A 27,369-nucleotide genomic window follows, 5' to 3' on the forward strand; every position below is an offset into this window, starting at 1 on the left:
TCCAGCCTAGGCAACAGAGGGAGACCCTGTCTTAAAAATAAAAAAAGTCCCAAAGACCTTTACACATACATCACTGAAGAAGAAATACAGATGGTAAATAAGCATCTATGAAAAGATGCTCCACATCATATGTCATGAGGAAAATGCAGACGAAAACAACAGTGAGCTGTCTCTACACACCTACTAAAATGACCACAATTTTCAACGCTGACAACACCAAATGCTGACAGGAATGTAAAATGACAGGAACTCTCATTTCTTGCTGGTGGGAATGCAAAATGGTACAGCCACTTTGGAGGACAATTTGGCTGTTTCTTAAAAAATTGAACATATTCTTACTATACAATCTAATTGTGCTTCTTGGTATTTACCCACAGAAGCTGAAAACTTTTGTCCACACAAAACCAGCACATGAATGTTCATACCAGTTTTATACGTCATTTCCAAAATGTGGAAGCAACCGAGATGTTCTTTAGTAGGTGAATGGAAAAATAAACGGTGGTACCTCCAGACAATGGAATATGATTCAGTGCTAAAATAAATGAGCTGTCAAACCATGAAAAGACATGGAGGAACCTTAAATGCATATTACTAAGTGAAAGAAGCCAATATAAAAAGGTTACATGCTGTTTGATTCCAACTGTATGACATCCTGGAACACACAAAACAGTGAAGACAATAAGATTAGTGGTTGCCTGCCAGGGGCTGGTGGGAGATGGGAGGAATGAAAGGGCAGAACACAGAGGATTTTTAAGGCAGCGAAAATATTCTGTATGATACTATAATGATGGATACATGTCTTTATACATTTGTCCAAACCCACAGAATGTACAACAGCAAGAGTGAACCCTAGTAAACTATGAATTGTGGGTGATCATGATGTGTCCATTTAAGTTCAACAGCTATAATAAAGATAAAACGTTAGTGGGGAATGTTGATAATGGGGGAGGCTATGTATGTGTGGGTGTAGGGGGTATATGGGAAAGCTCTATCTTCCTGTAGATTTTGCTATGAACCTAAAACCGCTCTTAAAAAATAAAATCTTTTTTTTTTTTTTTTTTTTTTTTTGAGATGGAGTCTCACTCTGTCACCCAGGCTGGAGTGCAGTGGCACCATCTTGGCTCACTGCAGCCTCTGCCTCTTGGGTTCAAGCGATTCTCTTGCCTCAGCCTACCCAGTAGCTGGGATTACAGGTGCCCACCACCACACCCAACTAATTTTTTATATGTTTTTAGTGGAGATGGGGTTTCACCATGTTGGCCTGACTGGTCTTGAACGCCTGACCTCAGGTGATCTGCCCGTCTCCACCTCCCAAAATCCTGGGGATTACAGGCATGAGCCACCGTGCCTGGCCAAGAAATAAAATCTTTTGAAAAAATTCAATGTCAGTGAAAATAAATTAAATAAATTCTACAAAAAGAAAAAGAGAAAATAAACAAAAATGGAAATGTGTGGAGGGGAGAAACCTAGGGTAAGAGAAGCCTCTCAGTGTAGGGCGCTTTCTTCTGCAAGTGGCAAGTAGCAGTGAACTGTAAGTGTAGATTGCTTCATCTAGTCTAACCTCCCCACATTCTCAGCGAGGCCCTGAAAAAGCACTGGGCCAGGGACCAAGCAGCTTGAACATTGGCCTTGACTCATTACTTTCCTCACTTTTCCAAATCCCATTTCCCCATTTGAAGACAGAAGGGGGTGGCCTAACTTCCTTAAGGTATAACCGGTTTCTAAAAGTCCAGAAATCAATATAGGCTGAGATGAAAATTTGTAGAATGTTGCAGAGAGACTTAGGAGAAATTTTGTATTTAGGGCTGATGGAGAACCTAGGTCTCTTGTGGGTGGGTAAGGGTTCATCCAGAAGTGGCAGAAACTAGGTTTCTTTACTTTGCAATTAAGTTCGAAGCCTCAAATTGACCTTGGTGTTTTGCAATAGGCTAAAGGAAGGTATCTCCATAGTGCTCAATGACTGTTAGTCTCCTGCTCTCTTCCTAAGACGAAGCCCTCCTTCCGTGTGGAAGACCACCTCACACAGAGAAAACAGAGACGCCCTTCTGATTTACAAACGCAAACACAGGCCTACTTCAAGACTTCCTTTAAAAGGTTTATTTAAAAAAATGTATAAATATATTTGCATAGCACAATTTTACAAAGACTATAGTAGACTCCAGTCAACAAATTAAAAATAAAAATATTATTTGTTTATTGAAATTGAGTTTGATTTGAGGCTGTTTCCATTTACAGATGCACATACCAAAATAGTAGCTTAATCAAAGATTAGTTTAATGCAAATATTTGGCATCCTACCAGAAATACCATAAGGCTATTGTCAAATCAGTTAAATTTCTGTTACAAGCAGCAACGGTGGCCATCTGCTGTGGTTGGCAAAGAAATTAACATATTTCAAGATGCAAACACATCTCAGCCTCCCCTTACAGATCTCTAAGCAGGCATCTTGGCTATATACAATTTGGGTCTGATATCTAGTCTTTAAACTGATATCCAATGTCTTTAGGCCAGAGATATCAAATAATGAAATGTTTTATTTATTTGCTATTATGAAGGACAACAATTTCTTAGCTTAATGTTACGTGCCTTCTTGAGAAAACCTGAGAATCATTAGCATCAACTCAATTCAGCAAACGAGGATTGTGCCCTTGCTATAAACAAGTCATCAGACTTTGTGCTTTGATGGACACAATGAAAGGGGTCTTTAAGGAGCTTCTGGTTTAAAGGGGGATGTGGATACATATGTATTTGCCCGTACAAGGCAAAATACTACCATAGAAGCCTGAATCAAGTGCCACCAGAGTCTCCTTGCTCTTGGCAGGGATTGGCAGAGGCTTCCCCTCAGATGGCCTTTGTGGATTTTGAAGGAAAAGTATTTTTTGAAAAGCAGGGAACAGCCTGTGTGAGACTTAGAGGCATAGCATTATGTGCTTTATTCAGGAAACAGCAAGTGGTTCTGTTTGGCTAGGTAGAAGACATTTTCTAAGATGAGGCTCAGAAAGTTGTTTGGGAACAGAGTGGGATTTATTATGTTTGGCCTGACTTTGACTTCCCTTCTTCTGGAGACAGCACCCTGATTTTCCTTTAGGGGAACTATCCCTGCCCTCTTCTCAGCTCACGTGACTTGAAAGAATCGATGGTGTGGTGCTGTAAATACCCTCCAAAGGGGCTTGGATTTTGAGTTATGTCTTCTAAATGGGGATCATAACAAAGCTGCTTTTTAATGAAAAAATGTTCAAACGTATATATACAGAAATAAAAAACAATACAAAATCCCAATGAATCCCCATAAACCCACTCCCGGAAGAAGCAATTAGCAAGATTTTGTAAGACATTCTTCCTTTCTCCTCCCCGCTCTCTCTTATCAAAGTATTTCAGAGTAAATCCTCGACAGCCAGTGTTTTTTCCCTTCCGTATATTTCAGTATGCATCTCTAAGAGTTATGGACATTTTCTCACAAACAAAATACCATTATTAACTTAATGAATCCTTGGTATCAATGAATAGCCAGTCCATATTCAAATTTCCTGATTATCTCAAAATTGTGTTTTTAAGCTGAATTGTTTAAATTGTGTTCTAAACAAGGTCCACACATGGCATGTAGCTTTTATAACTCTTAAATCTGTCTTAATCCAGAGCAGCCCTCCTCATCCCACTTTTCTTTCTTTATGCCATTGATATATTGAAGGAACCATGTCAGTTATCTCTTAGAATACTACCAAATATGAATTGGTCTGGTTCCTCCCCTGGGGTGCGATTTACATTTTCCCTTTATTTCTTGTAAATTAAAATTACTCGATGCCTGCTTGTTTCACACTTAGTGATGCTAATGCACACTCTAAAGTTTTCTATCCACCTACTGATTTCATCCATTGATAGTGTTTGCCTGAATTGTCTATTTCATTAGGTCTCACAAAGTGGTGATTTTCTAATTTTGTCATTCTCTTCACACTTACTGCCTGGAACTATTTTTATTCTTAATTTTTATGGATACATAGTATTTGTACATATTTATGGAGTATATGTGATATTTTGATATAAGCATACAATGTGTCATGATCAAATCTGGGTAATTGGTGTGTCCATTACCCCAAGCATTTATCATTTCTTTTTGTTAGGAACATTCCAATTGTTTTAGTTATATTGAAATATACATTAAATTATTGTTTTTGTCTTGTTTTTTTTTGAGGCTGGGTTTCACTTTGTTGCCCAGGCTAGAGTGCAGTAGTGCAATCATAGCTCACTGTAGCCTCGAGCTCCTGGGCTTAAGTGATCCTCCTGCCTCAGCCACCCAAATAGCTAGGACTACAGGCACAGGCTACCACGCTCAACCAATTTTTAAAATATTTTTCTAGAGACAGTATCTCGCTATGTTGCCCAGGCTGGTCTCATACTCCTGGGCTCAAAGGACATTCCCACCACACAGCCTCCCAAAGTGTTGGGATTATAGGCATGAACCACGGTGTCTGGCCTTGGAATCTTTCATTAAAGAAAAATTTCCCTGTGTCAAATAAAGTATTTGGTTATCCTAAAAACAGTTGATATACAGAAAAGGCAAATTTCTAATAATTGCCCATTTCTAGGATACCACTTCTCTTTTTTAAAAATAACCTTTCAAAACGGCAAAATGTAACAGATACAGAAAGCCACATAGAACAAATTGTTACCTTAATAAATTATTGTAAGCAAACACCCTTGTGACCACCATCTAGTTGAGGAAACAGCACTGCGGTAGCCACCCCAGAAGCCCTCTGTTTGTCCATTTATTCTTTTATGGTAATCATTTATTTGCTTTTCTTCAGGATTTGATCACCCAAGTGTGCATCCATAAACATTTTTAGTTTGGTTTCACCTGTTTAATATGAAATTTCACAGAACTTTTAATTAATTAATTGTTGAATTAATTCCTTTATTTGAGATGGAGCTCACTCTGTCGCCCAGGCTGGAGTGCAGTGGCGCGATCACGGCTCAGTACAACCTCCGCCTCGTGGGTTCAAGTGATTCTCCTGCCTCAGCCTCCTGAGTAGCTGGGACCACAGGCACGTGCCATCACTCCCAGCTAATTTTTTGTGTTTTTATTCTTTTTTTTTTTTTTTTTTTTTTTTTTTGAGACGGAGTCTCGCTCTGTCGCCCAGGCTGGAGACGGGGTTTCACCGCGTTAGCCAGGATGGTCTCGATCTCCTGACCTTGTGATTCACCCACCTCGGCCTCTCAAAGTGTCGGGATTACAGGTGTGAGCCGCTGCACCCAGCCCACAAAACTTTTTAAGTGTCTTTTAATCTACAGATTCCTCTTCCATTGCTTTTCATTTTCTTAAAATTGGACTGTTTGCTCTGTAGAGTTTTTCAGATTCTGATTTTACTGATTGTACCCCTATGATACAGTGTATCTTTTTTCTTTTTTGAGACAGGGTCTTGGTCTGTCACCCAGGCTGGAGTACAGTGGCATGATCTTGGCTCACTGCAGCCTTGAATTCCTTGTGGTTTTGATTTGTATTTCTGTCATGACCAGTGATGATGAGCATTTTTTCATGTGTCTGTTGGCTGCATAGATGTCTTCTTTTGGAAATGTCCATATCCTTTGCCCACTTTTTGATGGGGTTGCTTGTTTTTTTCTTATAAATTTGTTTGAGTTCTTTGTAGATTCTGGATATTAGCCCTTTGTCAGATGGATAGATTGCAAAATTTTTCTCCCATTCTGTAGGCTGCCTGTTCACTCTGATGATAGTTTCTTTTGCTGTGCAGAAGCTCTTTAGTTTAATTAGATCTCATTTGTCAATTTTGGCTTTGTTGCCATTGCTTTTGGTGTTTTAGACATGAAGTCTTTGCCTGTAATGTTAGTTGGTTGGCACAAGAGTAATTGTGGTTGGGCCAGGCGCAGTGGCTCACACCTGTAATCCCAACACTTTGGGAGGCTGAGGTGGGTGGATCATCAGAGGTCAAGAGTTCAAGACCAGCCTGGCCAACATGGTGAAACCCCATCTCTACTAAAAAACACACAAAAATTAGCCAGGTGTGGTGGCACGCACCTGTAATCCCAGCTACTCAGGGGACTAAGGCAGGAGAATTGATTGAACCAGAGGGATGGAGGTTGCAGTGAGCCAAGATTGCGCCGCTGCACTCCAGCCTGGGCAACAAAGCGAGACTGTGTCTCCAAAAAAAAAAAAAGAAAAGTAATTGAAGTTTTGGCCATTGAAAGTAATGGCAATTACTTTTGTGCCAACTTAATAGCTGTTGATGCCCTTCATCTAGTTCAACTCAATTCATTAGGGGTTGAAAAATGATGATATTCCCATTGTGTCATTCCTTCCTCATTCATTAGCTAGAATATTTCTTTTTCTTTTCTTTTCTTTTTTCTTTTTTTTTTTTTTTTTGAGACAGAGTCTTGCTCTTGTCATCCAGGCTGGAGTACAATGGCGCAATCTTGGCTCACTGCAACCTCCGCCTTCCAGGTTCAAGCAATTCTCCTGCCTCAGCCTCTCGAGTAGCTGGGATTACAGGCGCACACCAACACGCCCAGCTAATTTTTGTATTTTTTATTAGAGATGGGGTTTCACCATGTTGACCAGGCTGGTCTTGAACTGCTGGCCTCAAGTGATCCACCCACCTCGGCCTCCCAAAGTGCTGGGACACTAGAATATTTCTAACTAGAGCAGCCCCCCTTGTCTATTATTTCATTATCCAGTGGTCCAGCTCACATAGTAAAGGTGGGATAAATACTTGTTTCTTTTTCTTTATCGATTAAAATAAGTTGGTTACCTATCATCCTCAAAAGGTGAGCAGTTAATTTTTTAGGATCATTAAAACTCATAGACTTAGACATATTTTAAGTATTGTGATCTGCTGAAGTTATCATCCTTACTGAGCTTACATTGTCCCATCTGTGTCCAGTGGTAGCTTCTGCAAGTTGGCTCTTGAGTCTTTTTAACATGACCTCTGTAGTCTTTGGAAGTTTCCTTGCTATTGTACACCACGATGTTCCATGAGTTCATGCTGATACTTGGAATTCAAAGTCAGGACTGCAGGGTTTTTACTTCATACTTCTTTCTTACACAGGCATATCCTTTCTTCTGAGAATCCAGGTTCTCAGGGACCTAAGAATTATAAAACTAGAATATCACACAATTATTTGCATTGTCTTACATTACGTATACAGCAATCTCAGTGAAATCACCTATTTTATCAACACCTTATCGAAAAAGTTAAAAAATTATTTGCATAGGCGCTTTCCACTTTCTTTAGTTGTTTCTACATTTTCAGATGATGTGTCCAGTGCATAGTATGTACTCTCTCCTCTTTAACCCTCATATAGTCTTAGTTTTACAACAGGTATTTAATGCTCAGTGCCAGTCCTTAGGTTGACTTCTCTCTAGTCGTTTGGATGTCCAAAGTTTATTGTCTAGAAAATTCCTCAGGAAATGTGCAAGAAAACAATATAGAATGCCTGTGTCTCACAGTGTTTCCCACAGAGGATGGTGTCAAACTTAGATTTTCTCCAACCTAAGTGAGAAGTGGTATCTTCGTGTAGTTTTAATTCGTATTTCTCTTATTATGAGTCAGATTGAGCGTTTTTTTTTTTTTTTTTTCATGTCTAAGTGTTACCGGAAGGGAGTCCTGATCCAGACCCCAAGAGAGGGCTCGTGTAAGAAAGAATTAGGGGTGAGTCCACAGGGTAAAGTGAAAGTAAGTTTATTAAGAACGTGAAGAAAGAATAGTACTCCATGGACAGAGCAGGGCGTTCCCAAAAGCAAGATGAGGACCATGTTCGCCTTAGGTGCAATGCTTGTTTGTACATAAGAAAACAAAGCAAAATACCATGGGGAGATGTATTCTCCTACAAGGGTTTGTCACAAAGATTGCTCATCTTTGTATAACTGCTGTCTTCTGCAAGACTCTATATTATTATGTTGAAAGCAAAACTTATTCTTAAACTAAAAGTGCTTTTGTTTTTAAGATATTGGGACATCAGGACATTTCCTGGGTCTGTTATATCCTGGGTCTGTTAAGTCCTGGGTCAATTCCTCTTGACAAAGTAAACCTTGTTAATGTGTTCCTTTAACATTATTAACCTGTTTCTTTTAACCGTAAACATCCTGTGGCTATGAATGTCTAACTTGTTGGGAATGTGGCCCAGCAGGTCTCAGCTTCATTTTACCCAGGCAGCCCCTGTTCAAGATGGAGTTGCTCTGGTGTGAACACCTCTGACACAATGACCATTTCTTTTTCTGTGAGCTGTCTGTTAGTATCTTTGTCCATTTTTCTACTTAGATTTGGCCTTCTGCCTCCCACCATTTTAGGACTTCTCTCCATATTAGGGATATTACCCCTAATATGGATATAAAGGGATATGTATGTGATATAAGTTGCAATATCTCTTCCTAGTTTGCCATTTGTTGCCTGACTTTACTTATAGGGCATTTTTGCCATGTGACGCTATATGTGATGCCTTGTTGGGCTAGCTCTTCAGATACTCCTTTCTTTTCAGTGTTTTTGGGCTATTCTTATCTATGTTCTCATTTTAAATGTATATCCAATTTTTCAAGCTCTAGAAAATAATTGGCATTTTTGTGGGAATCATGTTAAATGTATTAATTAACTGGGTTGCATTGATGTCTTTATGATGTTGACTTTTCTTTTTTTTTTTTTTTTTTTTTGGAGACGGAGTCTTGCTCTGTCGCCCAGGCTGGAGTGGCTGGATCTCAGCTCACTGCAAGCTCGGCCTCCCGGGTTTTATGCCATTCTCCTGCCTCAGCCTCCGGAGTAGCTGGGACTACAGGCGCCCGCCACCTCGCCCGGCTAGTTTTTGTATTTTTAGTAGAGACGGGGTTTCACCGTGTTAGCCAGGATGGTCTCGATCTCCTGACCTCGTGATCCGCCCGTCTCGGCCTCCCAAAGTGCTGGGATTACAGGCTTGAGCCACCGCGCCCGGCTGACTTTTCTTATCTAAGTATGTTTTCCTGTTCCATTTGTTCTGTCTACCTTGGGCCTATCAGTAAAAGAGGTTTTTTTTTTGTTTTGTTTTGTTTTTTTTTTTTTTTTTTTTTTTGAGATGGAGTCTCTCTCTGTCGCCCAGGCTAGAGTGTGATATGATCTTGACTCACTGCAGCCTCCGCCTCCCAGGTTCAATCGATTCTCCTGGCTAAGCCTCCTGAGTAGCTGGGATTACAGGCATCTGCCACTGTGCCCAGCTAATTTTTGTAATTCTAGTAGAAACTGGGTTTTACCAATATTGGCAAGGCTGGTCTGGAACTCCTGACCTCATGTGATCCACCTGCCTCTGCCTCCCAAAGTGCTGGGATTACAGGTGTGAGACATCGTACCCGGCCAGTAGAAGTGTTTTAAAGGTGCTTTTAATATACATTTCTTAAGTTCATGCTTGGATATTTTATCTTTTCTGTTATTAGCATAAAAAGGGTCTTCTCTTGCATTGTATCTTCTAACTAGTTATTGCTTATATCTATGAAAGCTATTAACTTCTGAATATCAAAGGTTTTTGAGTTAAGGATTGCTATGATGGCATTGTATAGAAATTATTACAGAAGTTATAAATAATTTGCTATTTCTTTTTTTTTTTTTTTTTTTTGAGACGGAGTCGTGCCCTGTCGCCCAGGCTGGAGTGCAGTGGCCAGATCTCAGCTCACTGCAAGCTCCACCTCCCAGGTTTACGCCATTCTCCTGCCTCAGCCTCCTGAGTAGCTGGGACTACAGGCACCCGCCACCTCGCCCGGCTAGTTTTTTGTATTTTTTTAGTAGAGACAGGGTTTCACCGTGTTAGCCAGGATGGTCTCGATCTCCTGACCTCATGATCCGCCCGTCTTGGCCTCCCAAAGTGCTGGGATTACAGGCTTGAGCCACCGCGCCCGGCAATAATTTGCTATTTCAAGTGAGAAATTAATCCATCAACCAAGGCAGGGTCAGGAGGGAAAGGAAGAAATAGATATGTATCTCAAAAGTATGGGACTTGGAAACTCATTTAATGTTGAGGAAAGGGTAAAGGAAAGGGCATGTGAGCTTTCTTTTTTTTCTTTTCTTTTTCTTTTTTTTAAATATGGAGTTTCACTCTGTTACCCAGGCAGTGGCGTGATTTTGGCTCACTGCAACCTCAGCCTCCTGTGTTCAAGCAATTCTCCTGCCTCAGCCTCCCAAGTAGCTGGGATTACAGGCACCCACCACCAGGCCTAGTTAATTTTTGTCTTTTTAGTAGAGATGGGTTTTTGTCATATTGGCCAGGCTGGACTCAAACTCCTGACCTCAAGTGATCCACCCACCTCAGCCTCCCAAAGTGCTGGGATTACAGGCATGATTCAGTATGCCTGGCCACATGAGCTTTCAACTGGTAACTGCAATTGATAACATTTTTAACAGAAAATAGGAAGCAGAGAAGGTTGGAGAAAAAGAGAAGGTATTTCAGTTTGGGCATTTAGATTTTGAGAGTGGAAGTAAATATAGAGGTCAAGTGTTAAAATTTAGATTTGGAAGTCATCAATAGAACTGTAGGAGTTTCTGAAATGACTGGGGAGAGAAACTAGAATAATAAGAGAAGAACAAATGACAGAATGTCAAAGAATTTTTAAATTTAAATAACAGGTAGAGGAAGTTGGTCCCTGAAAGAAACTGAGAATGAAGGATCTGAGAGGTAGAAGGTGAATGAGAATACAAAGTCATAGAAACCAAAGGAACAGGGACTTGGCTTATCAATTGTGAAAAATTACCAGTACTTCTTAAGGCAGCAATCTCCGAACTGTTATGAAGGTGAGCTAAGACTATGAAGAATTCAGTAAAGAGATATGTTAACTAGGAATGGGTTTGTGTTAGGAAATTTATACTGTGTGTTTCAAACACATGAAGTCCAAATATAAGAGGTCTCATGTTTCAAATAATGTATGTTGATATCAGTTAAACGAATATGCTCAGATATAAATAGCTTGGCTTAAATTAAAATGTTTACTAATACTTCTTATTTATTGCCATTAATTCAAAGTTCAGTGCTTTATACCTGAATATAGATTTATACTTTACCTTCTGACAGATGTGTATGTGGTGGGGATAGAGGAAGGCTTCAGGTAAAATATAACATTTAAGTGCTAAAAAGGACAGTAATTTTTCCCACTCTCAGATAAATGTCTGTTCTTTCACACAGGTATTTATAATTATAACCTCTTAGTCTTAGGGTTTACAACATATTGTCATATTTCACAGAGATTCACAAGATTCTGGGAAGTAACTAGGACAGGGATCATTATTTCTTAAAGTGCAGAGACGGTAAAATAATGATAGAACCAGGTCCGGATCTAAGATATTCTTGACTCCTAGCCCACAGGCATATGTTATGAGTCAGGGTGGAGTGTAGAAAATGTTTCTTCTAGGTATTTTAAACAGAAAAGGATTTAATGCAGAGGTTTAAGTGCTTTATAAATATAGTTGGCCCTTGATACCATGGGTTCCTCATCTGTAGATTGAACCAACCACAGACTGAAAATATTTGGGGAAAAAACCCAATAAAGAATACAACAAGAAAAATGTACCAATAAAAATAATACAGTATATACACAGTATTTACGCTGCTTTTTTTTTTTTTTAGATGGAATCTCTCTTTGTTGCCCAGGCTGGAGTGCAGTGATGTAATCTTGGCTTACTGCAACCTCCGCTTCCTGGGTACAAGCAATTCTCCAGCCTCAGCCTCCCAAGTAGCTGGGATTACAGGAGTGCACCACCATGCCTGGCTAATTTTTGTATTTTTAGTAGAGACAGGGTTTCATCATGTTGGCCAAGCTGGTCTCGACTCCTGACCTCAAGTGATCCACCTGCCTCAGCCTCCTAAAGTGCTGGGATTACCGGCCTGAGCCACCGTGCCTGGCTTGCATTAGGTTTTGTAAGTAATCTATAGATGACTTAAAGTATACAGGAGGATGTGCATAGGCTATATGCAAATGCTATGCCATTTGCCATTTTATGTAAGGGACTGGAGCATCTGCAGATTTTGTTATCCCTAGGGATCCTGGAACCAATCCCTGCCCAGATACTGAGGGACAACTGTAAGTGGAAAAACTGTAAGGTAGTAGACTACCTCCAGAAATGACTCCTGGAACAATACGGTAGAGCTGATTATGGGGGGAATCACCCTTGAGTTTGTCTCTGAAATTACTGCAGAGAGCAGGAAGCCACACTAGAAAGTTGCTGATACTGTTGGTACCATCACTACAGCACTTAACCACCTCTTGACATTCACAAAATTGGTGATTTGGCAATGGAACATGAACTTTCAAACCTAAGAATCACAAGAATAGACTCTAGAACACTGCAGCTAAAAGACTCTCCATGAGCTTGCTTGCAAGAAAGAGTCACCAAAAAGAAGTAGGAAGATGGCTTCTGCTTCAATTTTTTTTCCTTCAGATCTTTCAAGAACAAATCTAATAGATGAAATGTAATTCATATCCAGAACTTAGCTGTGAGGAAGTCTAGAAAATGTAGTTGTTGGTTTTCCTGCCCCTTCATACAAGGAGGAAAGCTGGAACAGAAATTGAGCAAGCCGATCTACATTTGCCACAGTAAGCTTAGTGTGTGTTCATTCAAAATGTTGGCAAAAATAATGAACAGGCCAGAACCATGTGGACACAGCAGTAGAAATGGTTGCCAGATGGATATCATTACTAATATTCAAGTAAGTTTGAGTGGTTATAATTGGTCATGGTTATAATTGGCGGAGCTGAGACTTCAACCTAGGTCTGACCAGAATGCTATATTGCCTTTCAATTTGATCAGCAGCTTAGAATTCATCTACTCTTATTTCTGCCTTCCCCAACCTCCAAACCTATGAAAGGGTATTTTTCTAGGATCCTCTCCTGATTTACCAATCCCAGTGAAAAAGAGATGTAGTTTGCTTTCCTAGGGTATGTGGGGCATCCATGATGGTTTTAGCAATCACCATGTGACTGTAACATTCCCTACTCCTGCTTAAAACCTTCTAGCAGCTATGTTGGCTAGAATTGGGATTTGTGTTGAGTGACACACTCAAAATAGACTCAAAATAAGTGTGCGTTAAACCAGAAAGTACTTTATTTCTCTCATGTAAAACACATCCAGAGGTAAGCAGTCAGGACTACTTGGGCAGCTTCCCTCCCAAAATCATCAGGCCTTGGGCTCCTTGTATCTTGTTGCTCAATCATACTCAGCATGTGTCTTTAACATGAAGTCCAGGAGGGCTGCTTGAGTTATAGCCATCACATTTGCATTCCAGCCAGCAGAGAGGAAGGACAAGAACACTGCAAAAGAAGTAGGACCCAAACCTTTTGGTTACATCTCTTTGAGTACTTAGTAAATGTCTCCACTTAACTGCAAGGGAAGTTGGCAACTGTAGCCTTTTGGTCAGATGGCTGTGTGCTCAGCTAAAAATCAAGGACTTTTACAGTAAGGAAGAAGGGGAGAATGCATACTACTGATAAACACCCACCTCTGCTATAGTGACCTCATTGAATCCTGCAAAGACATTCACTGTCTTTTTCATTATACTGCAAAATTTCAAAATGGCAGGTGTCTTCTCTAGCACCTTGTACAGAGACTGACATATTTTAGGCACTTTATCATCCCTTAAAAAAAGTCCCATTTTTATTTTGACGAAATTTTAAGTGATTTAAATATAAATATGACTAGAGTATAACTCTATGAAATGTGCTTGAAAAGCTGTGTGGAAAACAAAATTTTGTATTTAAATCTTCGTTCTCCTAATACATCAGGGTATTTCTATGGAGAGAAGGGAGGGAAAAGGATTCGAGTAATTTGAAGGAAAGTTACAAACTACAGGTAAATCTAAAAGCAACAAAAATGAAAAAGAATCGTTGACATATAAGGACGGGAGGTTAAAAAGAAATAAAGAACTCCACAAAAATCAAACTCAATTCTAAATTTAAAACCAGAATGGAAATTTCAAAGGAGCAACCAGAGCACACAGCTGCAGCAGGTACATTGTGAACACGCATCTTTACAGCGTAATGGTATGAAGTAGGATTTGAAATGAAGATAATCCTGGCTCTTCCTGTTATTATGTTACCTCCACCAGTTAATCTCTGAATTAAATTTTCTCACCTGAAAAATAAGATTCGCTAAAAATTGTTACAATGAGGACATGAGAATATATGCAAACTATTTAACACTGGGTCTAATGCAAAGAAATACTCTATATACCACAGTAATATCACTCTCATGATACATTTTATTTATATGACTATCTTCTCTCCAAGAATTAAGTACTTCTTAAAAATCAAATCTTGAAAAATGTAGTCTTTTTGTTTTCATTCGTTCTTCTAAGCAGATTATAGTAACAGGACTGGCATACATATTTTTAAAATTTCAGATTGTGAAATATTGATGTGATCCCATCCATAAATTTATAATTTTAATTATTTAAAAATTCATTTATAACAATGCATGTCAAAATAAATCTGTACTTCAAATTTAACAAAATAAAAAGTTTGGTCTTATGCTGTAGGAGTTGAGGCAACTTGCATTTATGATACTCAATAATATCTGATTTTTCAGCTCATAGTGGGAAGGCAAGATACCAGTTAACACCAGTAAACTTATACTTAGTTCAGAAGATTTCAAATTCTTATTTCCTTCTACATAGTGTATTATCATAGTCTTGGCACTTAACAAAGAACATGTACCTAACTCTTTATGATTGTATGCCCCTCAAAGGTGGGTAGAAGATCTTATACATCTTACCTAGCTATTTTTTGCAGTGACCGCTACTGGTTGCCTCCCAAACGGCAAGTCTCTAATATCTTCCCTAGGTGATGGAACTCATTTAAGATGAATGACCACATGCTCCAGGAAATGGGCCCCTCTCTTACCTATAAAACATTAATTAAGGATCTAAGCTAAGTAATTGGCCTTAGGGTGAGCCTTTGTCTCATACAATGAGACTAATAGTGTGTGTGTATGGAGTGCTTAATGGAAGATTCTGAGATTTTTTTCTCTCTGATAAAAGGCTATGAGAACTGCTTACTATCCTGCTTGGGATGTTATGAGGGTATAACATCTGAGCTGTGGCAGTCATCTTGTGACCATGAGGTAAAAGACACAGCAAAGCAAAGCTGAAGATGATGGAACAGAAACACAGAAAAACAGGATCCGGTGCCTGTAAACAATGAACCACTGAATGAACCCTTGAACCTCCTATCTCCAACATTATTAAGCGAAAAGTAAGTGTCCTTATGGTTTAAGCCAGTGTTGGGTTTTCAATTACTTGCAACCAAAATCACCTCAGGTGTTATACAGTATTTTCACCCCCAGAATTTCTTACTGGTTGACTCTACGCACTAGTTCATATGTTTGCCTGCTCTGACATTTTACCCTTCCATGTCATTGAGCACTGAGGATCCTAACATACTTATAGTAGTATCTAGGTAGTTCATTACTTATCATTTTCTCGAGTGATTGCCTTTCTTAGGATTAGTTTCATTTTCTTCAAGTACTTTTGAATTTTGATTTGCAGGCTCAGCTTGCATGGGAGCCTTCCTCCTCTTTACCTCTCCCTTCCTAATCTCCGCTCCTTTCCTTTTGTGATTGCTTCTACCGCGTGTTCAAACTGAGCGCTCCAGATCTGTGGTGACAGTGGAACTATCACAGATCTACAAAGATCTATGTAAACAGAGGAGTAGGCTGTTTGACTCAAGATCTGTCTACAATATAAATTACAGTCCCAGGCACTGGTTGTTGTTGCTTCTCAGTTTCAAGAGCGAGGAAACTCCATTCAAGACCCTGGTTTCATTACTTTGCAGGAGCTGACATTTCTGGCTACTTCGGTCTGCTTCCAGACCTATAGCCCAGATTCTAGCTTATAAATTCATTACACTTATCAGTTTGTTATTTCTGGTACTTGGAAATGTCTATACTGCTTCTGAACACAGCTATGCTTTAAATTTTTCTCATTTTCTATTCAAAGCTCCAGAAATATACTTACCTAGGTACTCCATAGGCTAACATTTAAAAATAAACACTATGTGAAAGAGAAAAAGATGACTTTTTGGACAACATAAAGTTCTGTGCCATGCACCATTCATTGGTAATAATCCTAAGTGAACAACAGCAGAGTTTTGATGAGTGAAATAAGATCTGTGTCTTCTTCTGGATTAATAGCACACAGCAGATCAGCAGCTGTGTTCTGCCTTCTGCTGATTTTTATTCACTCCCTAAAGTTCATGACATCAAAGGAAGAATAACACTGGGTCTGTTTAAAAAATGTGTTGCCTATATAAAATATGTCCCATAAAACACCTTCAGATCCAGTCAGTTTAATATAAAATGTTTTTAATTGTTTTTGAAAACATTTAAAAAACAATTTTTGAGCACTTTTAATAAAAAAAGAGAACTGAAATGCTACCGCAATATTCAACTACTGTAGTTTCAGCAGGTACAACAGACAACAAAACACTGGGGAAATCTGACTTTTTGCACTAAATGAAACATGAAACAGGGCTTGTTTTTGTCATTTATCGTGTAGTAAAGCACATTATAGTACAAGACTATTATATGAACCTCAGATGCACTGCACAAAAAACACTTTCCTTCTTTTCAGTTCAAAAGTCAGTGCTTATTGCAATTATATGCAAAATTATTTACTTCATGAAGTCTTATGATAAACAGTATGCAAAATGTTTCAAACATCAAAACAATAAAAATAATCTGGAACAGAACATATTCAACAATAACTAAGCAGAATTAGTAAACATAAAGTAAATAACCTGTGAATAACTATGTTTGCCTGGTTAACACTGAACCAGTTTCAATACAGCGAAGAAAAAAAAGAGTGGTTACAGGAATCCTAGTACTGTACAAGATAAGTCAGTAACACTCATGCACATTTTGTGATCATGTATTAACATGGTGAAGCAAACTAAACTTAATTTTCCTGCTGTAATATTCTCATGTAAGAGAATAATAGAAATATCTCATTGAGATCAATGCACATTGCTACATAAGACAATTTTATCTGTCACTTTGATGACATTTTGTCTTTTCATAATGAAACACATTTAAAAAGTTTAATCTGTGGACTGTATTGGTTGCATTTATCCTAAGAGATGTGCCTACCACAGGTTCAACAAATTTAGTGCAATATATGAACCCCAGAAAGTTTGCTGGACGAATTCAACCAAATTTAAAGAGTTTGCTGCAATACTGTACAAGGGGTTAAAAATCCTCCAGTCTTAATATTTTTATCAAAAAAGATTTCCATTATTTTTATATTAGTAGGAAGCTAATAATGTAAACAAGGGATTAGAATGGCCTCAAAATTTCCTTTTCAGAGTATCTCATAAAGAAAGGCTCCCATCATTTGTTAGAAGAAATCACACAGTTTCCTTTGGGTATTGCATACTTTGGTGTGCAGTAGTGCTGTGTCTCCATGTACAGTGAAGAAATAACTAGCATCAAGAAAAAAATACCTAACAAATCATGAAATCAAGATAACAGCAAACAAACACACACAAATGCCAGTAACTAAGACATATCAATATATAAACCTCTGCGCCAACTCTAGCACCATTTTTTATCAAAATATGTTAATACCCTACCTTGCAAATTTATTGAACAACAAAACCTTATTAAACCCTTCAGCACATTTGCTAAATATTCATTGACTGTAGTCTTCTGATTGGCTTACTAAGGTAAAGGAAAGCTTAGCTAGGTTCAAGGTAGCATAGCAAATGGTTTTATGTTAGCTTTAAAAACAATGGCAATTTAACAATCTCTTTGAAAGTGATCTTGAAACTCACTTAAATGGAGCTTTCAACCAGTGAGTAGGTTTGTGTCAACATGCAACTCATAAATAATTATTCACAAAACAAAATGGGAGCCACAGAGAGAAACATTTTAAAACAAATCCTGAGTTCTTATTTTGCAATTGTGGTTATCACAATAAATAAATTAAGCAAGTAATAAAATGCTCCTCTTCTTCAAGTACTGTTGATATCCCCTTTGTTTCATCAGAGATATAAAGATTTGTGGCTTCAGACCTTAGGTGGTGAAATGTTTTTTGTTGTTTTTTATGTTATCCTCCTCCCTGTTTTTCAAAGTGATCCTATGATCAAACTACATTACTATATTCAGGAGTGAGGGAGTCACTCAGTTGAAGAGGAAAATAACTGATTATGGTGGAATATTTTAACGAAAAATTTCAAAGTAAATCTCAATTAGAATCTCAGTATGTACATGCAGCCATTGTGATGAAACTAAGAGAATGCTTTTGTTTTCCTTCTCATTCCCCTAACAAATAATAAAACATAAAGCATTTTTCTAACATGCTTGTATTTATTATATTAAATTACAAATGCCTGGAGTTACATTTACTTGTTTTGTGTGTGCGTGCCTGCGCATCTATGTGTGCTAGCTCCATAATAAAATCAACATTTAAAAATAATGCAAGGTCACAAATATAAATGGCTACTTGTTTTTTTCTCTTAAAAATTTTAGTGCAGCTTTGCTTTCCTTAAAGTAATATTTAATTTTCCATTATTTTCTATTTAAGCCCTTCATCGTGGGTGTAAATGGTACTGAAGCCCCAGAAAGTCCTACAGAGATTTTTCATCCTACAGTAGCTCTATGCTTCAAGCCTAAATATTTTATAATAACCTGAATATTATCCCTGTTTCAAGGAAGACTTTCTTGTCTACAGTTCACCTTAGCTATGATTTTATATCTAAAAGATAATGCCAACAACAAAATAGCCTATACCTAAAATTGATGGTTTATTCTGAGTTCTGTGCAGATCATCTGATGAAATGAAACTAACTTATACAAAATAAAGATTGACTGCTCTTGTAACAGCTGGATAGTCAATCAATGTGAACAAATGGGGCATATTATAAAATTTAAAACCTAATACTTGTTCTTCTACAGCCTACTGTCTTTAGACACTTGTTAAGAACTGAGGCAAGTCTAACCATTTCCTACTGAAGAAACCACTTCTGCAGCAAACGCTTTTGAAATGTCACAATTAATAGTATTTCTGCTGCGGGAGGCACTTCCATTAAGACAAATACAATACATATGTCTTTAGATACAGTGTGCTACATATTATAAAACACAATTTAACCCAACATTTCAACAGTAGGATGGTCCTTGCTTTCTATCCATTCAAAACCTGATGAAGTCATAGAATTCATGGATTCACTGCAAATCTGTTGAAATAATGGGTCATTCTTTAATTCTTCCAGTGTAGCTTCATCATCTTGTCCCTGCTGACGACCTGGATCAAACAGTAGATTTGGGTCTAAAGTATTCAAATCATTGATGCTGCCTGAGAGCTCAGAAGACAACCTGATATCACTAGAGAAATCAGATGCAGTATTAGTGAGATCAGATGCTACCTGACCTACCAGCTGCTGGTTGGTTTGCAAGCTGTCTCCACTCAACAGGTCTTTAACAGTGCTATTGAAATCTAACTGCTGCTCTCCAATTTCTGATTGTGCTTGATTATCTCCAGGAGAAAAATTGATCTGATCGGTGCTATTACTTTTGGTGAGGTAAGATGGTGTTTGGAATTCATAAACAGAAGTGCTGGAATCAATCATATTTTGTGGGTTGGCACTAGGAAAAACAGTGGAAGGTTCCAAAATCTGAGTGAGATTCATCCGGGCTGTATAATTAGAGGGCAGGTTGTTCATTCCCAAACCTCTCACTGCATCATCATTGTCAGAATCAAGTTTACTCAACAAAACATTGGTTATTTTTTTACTGTTTGCTTGCTTCTGAAGAGCGTTTGGGAAGGCTGTCTGCATCATGACTGTCAATGGAACTGACTGGCTTCTTTGAGCTATGTTGTTGGCACATGCATCTGTGTGAACATTTGTGAAAACAACTTCTGGGGTAACTGGACTTCCAAAGGGGGTCACATTAGATCGTGGGATATTAGATACTGGATAGAGGGTGCTTCCACTAAGATTACGTTGGCGATGAACAGCAGGGCTCACACTCCGGCATCTGAAGTTGCTGCTGGCAGACGAATTAGTTCCCTTATTATCAAGAGGGGCAGGGACTGCAAAACCCTCCTGTTTGTTGGTGTTATTTACAGTGGCACCCTGATGCTGCACAGGAGAGACAGGAGTCAAACGACCAAAATGAGTGTCATGATGTCTGGATTGAGACTGGTAAGACTGTCCAGGCACAGCAAAAGCATGAGGTTTCCTGAAACGGTCTTCCACTAGTTCCTGATAGCTTGGGAGAATACCATGGCCAGAAACTGATGAATTACCAACCCCACTATACCCATTATTCATCCATTCAAGCTTGGTTTTGTCAGGGTGTGTGGCCATGGGTCTTTGCATTGGTTTCACAGGACTACTTGAGACAATGCTGGCATCATGATATGCCATACTGGAGCTTATTGGAGTAAATGCAAATGGATTCCTGCATTCAACAGGGCTGGGGGGGACACTACTGCTGCAGTTAGAATGTGGAGTACCAATGGGTGTATGTCGGCTACTTCCTAAAGCACTATCCACAGGTGTAGTCTGGGCTAGCCTGGAGCAAGGGCTCTCCCGTGATAGACTCTGAGATCCAGCAATCATTTCAGATGTTGGGGTTGGGGTTGGGGTTGGAGTAGGAGTGGGTGTGGGTGTAGGTGTGGGTGTGTGGATTGGAGTGCCATTGCTGTGGATTGGATGATAGAAGTGGGTGCTGGAGGTGTGAGATGACATTGGAGCTCCTGGAGTTACTGACTGACTCTGAAGGGTCATTCCCAAACAGTTGCCGTAAGAATGAGAATTGTTCATTGACATTTGCTGCTCCATAAGCACCAGCTCTTCCACAATACTATCTTGTGTAAGTTCATCATCAAAAGGAAAGTAGCTTTCATTTGTCTGGGAAACAGAAGGTTCAAACTCCTTCAGTTCAGATTGCAGAGGTAACTGATCTGAAGAATGTGCTTGTATTTGATTTAAAGAAGATTCCTGTATCTGGCTATGTAGCTGCTGGCTATATGTGTCCTGTGGCATTCCTTCTAATTCCCACACGGACTTCTCTAAGTCATTGATATCAGAGTGCTCAGGAATTGTCATAACACTGATAGCTTGCTGTTGTTCACAGCTGGCAGATATCAACTCAGAATCCTTAGTGATTTGTTGCCATCCATTTGGATTAAAGCTGCCAACTGACTTTGAATCACTGTCCAAGAGAAAGACACTTCCTTCAAGTTTTACTTTTATATCTGGAGATGATGACGGGGTTGTTTGCTGTTCCAAAGCTGAATCACTGATAACAAGGGTAGAAGAATTCAAGGGTTGATTTGCTCCTATGTGTGAACTGACATTTACTGATACCTTGCTAGGAATCTGAGCACCTGCTGTTGAACCTTCTGTTTTCCCTGAATGTGGAACCTTTTGGTCCTTCTTAACACTGCCTTGTTTCTGCCCTTCTGTGGTAGCTGCTGAAAGCTGTTCCACAATTGGTTTCTTTACAGGAGGCACCTGGGTCTCTTGCAATGTAGAAGACAGTCGTTTTCTTGGACTTTTAGTGCATAATTTAGGGTCTTTATTGATTGAGTCACCATTAGATGGTGAACTGGTGCTGGTGAAAGTTAAGTTCTGAGAAGCAACTGATACAGTGATAGTGCTCTGATTATTGCCTGTTGACGTGCCTGGCAGAATTTCATTACAGCGACTTTTACATTTGGTCCTCTGGTCACAGACCTTAGTTGCTTTTATTTCAATGACACCTTCATTTGAAGGTTTCTGCAGTACTCCGTCTGTATTACTTTTCTGCCCCAAAAGGGCACTAGGTGTTTGGGGAGCTTTAGCCTCATCAGAGTTCTCTTGGCACTGTACAGGATGCTCATCTGATGATATTTCGGGTTCCACTTTGACTTCCACAGCAGATGTTCCCCCCGCACTGCTGGTTCTGGACCCAGGAGACTGAAGTGACACGACAGAACCATTCTTGATCTGTGGAACACTCCTTGATTCTTCTGTCGTTCCTGTAGCACTGCTGACTGAGGCAGAATGTTTAAGAGGGGTGTTACTGTTGCTGGGTGTGAGGGATATTGTTGTCATTTTCACCACATTTAGAGAACTCATGTGTGAAGCGGGTACAACAGCAGTTTTGATGGGACTACTAGTAAAGAGGACAGTAGTTGGAGAGCGAATTGTGAGTGCACTGGTGTTGGCTGGTTTGGGTAAGATCTGAGGGTAACGGTGCCGGGCAGAACGATCCCCACCAGGACTGGCTGGAACGTTCTGGGGAGTCTTTGGTGCCTGTTTCACAGACTGCATGTGCTGAGTGACCACCTGTACATTGAGGGGAAGAACTTTGCCATCAGAAGAACTCATTGGACTCGGTGAAGTTACCAATTGCCTAGTCCGTTGGACCTGTTAAAAGACAGCAAAAAATCAGATTTAACAAGTCTAGGCTGTAAATAGTAATTCATGTATCTGTATGTACTTTTAAGGCATTCATTAAATGTTAATGTTAAAAAGAAAAAAGTTCCTATGTTAGAAGAGAGTTCTAGACCAGGTTCTACACAATCAGACACATAAATATAACAAATGCAACCATAACGCATTATAGTTAAAAAATATGTAAGAACATCATTAAGTCACTTTTCAGTTAACAAGACTAAAAGCTTCACACTTGTGATGAATATTTGCTGAAACAATGATTTAAGGGGGTTACAGAAAGAAGACATAAAATCTTGACGAAACATACAACTGTAAAGGTTACCTACCAGAATCTATGCTAAGATGGCTCACTCATAGAGGAAATTGTCTTATAAATGTGTCTACCTTAAACGTCTGTAACTAAACCACTGCAAATAAGATACAACTAATATCGACTCCAGTTTGCCCTATAGTGAACAGTGTGGTTACCATGTATTTCATATTTTAATAACATGATAATACGAACAAGAAAAACGATAAAATATCTCCTAAATATTACCAATAATAACATAAAGTACCAACTTACTCTCATTTTAAAAGTCCCTTCATCATAACCTCAGTTGTGTGAGATAGAAAAGCAGGAGATTGTTTCCTTTTCTACAACTAGAGGTTAATAAACTAGCTAAAGAATTTGGTCAAGGTTCTAGTCCTGTATCCGATAAGCCATAGATAGGCCTACATTTAAGTATTATCATTACACAATAGAATTTTGCTCCATCTGAATGTAAAAGAGAAAAGCGTTTAACTTTTAAATAAAGTTTGCAATTAAATTATCTTGGCTTGGCTGGGTGGGTTGGCTCACACTTATAATTCCAGTACTTTGGGAAGCCAAGGCGGGTGGATCACTTGAGATCACGAGTTCAAGACCAGCCCGGCCAACTAAAAATACAAAATACAAAAAATACAAAAATTAGCTGGGTGTGGTGGTGAGTACCTGTAATCTCAGTTACTCGGGAGGCTGAGGCAGAAGAATTGCTTGAACCCAGGAGGTGGAGGCTGGAGTGAGCCGAGATTGTGGCACTGCACTCCAGTCTGGGAGACAGAGCAAGACTCTGTCTTAAAAAAAAAAAAAAAAAAATTATCTTGGCTCAGCCAGGGATGAAACAACTCTAAAAATGAGAACTCACTCTTACATAAAGTTCTGAGTGGTTATGTGCATACTTTGTATGTCTTGGATCTTTATATTTTCAATAATGTTTCATAGCTTACTTTGTAATCAACAACATACATCCTGACTGAAAGACTGAAGGGGAATCTTCCTGTAGTCACAAAACCAGTTTATGGCTACACTTGTACTTGCCTTCTTTTCATCTGCCACTTTTAAATAAACAATTGATTTCCCACCATCCCAATAAGGCCAAATACTATTTAATTATATTACCGGAATGGGACTAGGGACAGCTGCCACAACGATGCCAATAGGTTGAGGAGAAAGGATTGAAGGATTTCCATTAGGAAGATTCGTTACTCCATTGCTTGTAGCACTTTCTGATTTTTTTGCTGCGGATTCTCCTGGCAAAGGGGATTGTAGTTTCTGTTCTTGCTGCTTCTTCTGGATTTTCCGTTGCAACTGCTGTTTAGCATCAATTGGAGATGGCAAAGTCTTCACCTGAGGCTGAAAGGAATTACTTTCAGCTGTCGGTATAAAAGCAGAAGGCTGGGTAATTCCTTTAATTCCTGAAAATAAACAGAAAGGAAAGCTAAAATAAATACTCTCCTTTATAGAAGGCAGGTTCCTTTGAATTTCTTTGAAAATGTAGCCATCTACTGGACAAAGCAACCAAAATTTTAACTCACAATTTCTGTATAAAGCATTAGACTTCGAATTTATAAACAATTGTCAATATAGCTTTGTCATCTTACAATATGGTTCAACTCAGGTGACAGTTTCAGTTAAATCAACAACAGGATTTTAAACACAGTAGCTATATCATAAATGTGCAGAAGCTAAGATAAATGCCAACACAGCATTTTTACATTTTCTCAAAGGTCAGTAAATTTCCCTGCCCCATTTCTAATCAGAAATAAATACATGTATTTTCATGATTTTAATATTTAGCCCATGAGGGGCATTCAATAATTCCATACATATTTGCTGAAGCCACTCCCCATAATGGAAAAAAATTATAAGAAGACAGTTTTTAATTCTACCAGAAATTCATGGAAATAGGCATTATTATTATATTGCTACTATACAATTATTCCAGTATGACCTAGAAGAAATTAAGAAGCAGAATTTCTTATTAAGACTAACGTTAAAATATTCCAAAAAAGTGTCACTGCGAAAACCTTTAAAACAGTAAGATAAAGACTGAAAAAAACTGACAAAATAAGCAAAATACAAATTTTAGGAAAAATGGATTATATAATAAAATTAAAATGTTTAAAAAGCTCATTTCAGATTTGGGGTGTGGCATTGAGATCATTAGAAAGTAAGTTGTGGGCAATAAAAACAATGAAGAGAAGAAAGGGGAGGAACAACTATCCTGCTGGTACACCTTGGGCTTTAAGTCTTTTCTTTTCCCCATCCCAATTTCTGCTTTTCATCATTCTAGTTAACAACAACAACTTGGTGTGGGGAGCAGGAAATAGAGAATGAGGAAGCTATAACTCTCTCCCCACACTTGATAATGATGAGGATCTGTTGAACCCCCAGCCCCTTTTAAAAATCACGATTTTTCCTCTCAAATCCAGCTCCAATTGTTTTGCCCCTTCCTGACCCCAAGCCTCAGCTCTGGCTTCTCAGCACCCGCACCCCGGAGAGCCTCTGCCAATGGCTCACAAATTGGCTGTCTTATCCTTCCTGCCAGGGTTTCTAGATAGGAATGAGTTCCAAGCAGCTGACTTACAAAAGGACATTTGTAACACAACCTGTTCTTAATATGGAGACTATATTTATAAAAAACCAAATTCACCTTCAAAGGATGAAAATTAGTCTACTATCAAATGTCTTTTTTGAAAAATATAGTAAGGGGCTGAGATCAAAATTTTGAGAGACATTCTAAAAATGTTCTGAGTAATGATACAATTGGTAAAGTGTTTACCCTCTCAGGCTGATTGCTTTCAAAAATGGAGTCTCTTTTTTATATACGTAATTTTTAGTACTTTTGTTTAAAAAACTCACACCTTTATTTACACTTATACCTTAAACATTCATTCATTCAATTCATTCAATATTTCCCTCAGTTAGACTTTGCAAATGAGAGAAATGGGAAAGAGACGTTTCTTTTCCCCATGATACCTCCTAAATCCTCCATCTGTTGAAGTTCTCTTCTAGATGTTGGCAGGGATAGAAGAAAGAGAGCAGAGCAAACTGAAGGGTTCGCTCCTTTTAAAGCTTATTCTACCATATGACATTATGACATAATTGAGTGAAGCTGGGCTTTGTAGACAGACAAATCAGGATTCAAATCCTGGCTCCATTACTTACGTGCCCATGAACAAGTTAATTGACCTCCCCAAGTCTATAAATTGGGAATAAATATCACCTATCTCATAGAACTGCTGGGGGAATTAAATGAGGTAACATATGTGAGCTATTTAGCTCAATAAGGCTGGTCAAGCATTCTCCTGCTGGTCAGTATAATGAATAAACAGATTTAGGTCATACAGTTTACATGTAGACAGGAAAAACTATATGACATTATTTTTCTGAAATGGGTCTTCAATTGACCACAAAATTAGAGGTTACACACATATACATCCCACATACTAAATGTAAAATTAGAAGAAAACAGACTCATTATTAATGTGTAAAAGATATTAAACAAAGAAGTGAAGTTAATTAAGAGACTGTAATTCTGGCCAGGATACGTTTATTGTAGATTTAAAAATATTTAGAATTAACACTTAGAAGGACAGTCCTTGGAAAAATAAGTCTCAGATCACTATATCACTGCATTTTTAATACACATCATAATTTTCTAGAATAATTTATCCACTCTAGGTTTATAAGGTATAACTGAAATAAGATATTTTTAGAAATTCATCAGAACTGATATTTTACACAACTATTAATTTAGGAGGGAGTCATTCTAACGAGACTGTCAATTCCCAAAACTGTCGATTCCAAAAATTCATCTTTGAATAAAAATAGTCATATGAATGCACAGTCAAAAATATCGTTATTTTATAGTAAGCCTTCGTACAGTGTTTTTTTTTTTTTTGAGACTAAGTTACCTGTCACAGTGTGGAAAGATAATTTTATTTATAAGCATTAGTTTCTGGAATGGGAATCTAACAAGTAATTTAAAAATTTAATTGTATTATTTTACTTCTAATATTTATTTAGATAATATTATATATGTACATATAAAAGTACATATAAACACATTCTATAAATGTAAAAATAGCAATGGAAAAATTAATAACATATCAGCTGGGGAATCTACAGTTTTATATGCCAGCAAAGCAATCTATAGAAACATAGCATTAAGCTTTATAATGAAAGGATTATTATTTTCTTGGCTCAACAAACCCATCTGAATTTAGTGTTAAGTGGAGTAAGAGTGAACTCATACAAGTACTAAAAGGATGAAGTTCTTTGATCTAACTCTTCTTTTGCTACCAATTCTAAATACAATAATACCTGTCAGTTTTTAGCTTGTTCACAGTAATGTCGTACCTGCTGGTGCTGCTGCCATTACAGTTAGAGCTGCCATTGACTTGGTGCCTATATAGTGACTTTTTACAAGGAAGCGGGCTAATTCCAAGACAGTGTCAAATGGTTGGCTTAACACTTTCTGGGCCCACTCACACACAAGACGGCAAGCAGAAGAGATAACTTCTTCATCAATATTTTGAAGCTGCCCAGAAGGTTCAGCTCCTTCCAACTAGGCAAAGAAAAAAGAAAACATTAACTTGTAAAAGACCAGAGAAATTAAACTGAAGCACGTTAAAGATACGTATTCTTAATTAGAAAATACAATCTAAATCTGTGT

The 27,369-nt window shown here is 38.4% G+C and overlaps 1 protein-coding gene across 4 annotated transcripts in view; it reads right to left on the reverse strand.

Moving 5' to 3' along the window:
• Window positions 1–13,033: 13,033 nt before the first annotated feature.
• Window positions 13,034–27,369, reverse strand: part of RFX7 (regulatory factor X7) — a 170,599-nt gene continuing 156,263 nt past the window's right edge. Inside the window, exons 8-11 of one of the 4 annotated variants that reach the window (XR_004057279.1) lie at window positions 27,054–27,261; window positions 23,811–24,106; window positions 14,721–22,360; window positions 13,034–13,261 (exon numbers count right to left, since the gene is read on the reverse strand). Coding sequence is in view for 3 of the 4 variants with exons in the window: in XM_030930413.1 (XP_030786273.1) it covers window positions 19,088–22,360; window positions 23,811–24,106; window positions 27,054–27,261 (3,777 nt within the window). In the remaining variant the exon portion in view is untranslated. Of the gene's footprint in view, window positions 22,361–23,810; window positions 24,107–27,053; window positions 27,262–27,369 lie in introns of all 4 variants that reach the window. The other 3 variants (XM_030930415.1, XM_030930413.1, XM_030930414.1) reach the window with 3 other exon arrangements.

This window comes from Rhinopithecus roxellana, chromosome 5, assembly GCF_007565055.1.
Source record: "Rhinopithecus roxellana isolate Shanxi Qingling chromosome 5, ASM756505v1, whole genome shotgun sequence".
NCBI classification, from domain to species: Eukaryota; Metazoa; Chordata; class Mammalia; order Primates; family Cercopithecidae; genus Rhinopithecus; species Rhinopithecus roxellana.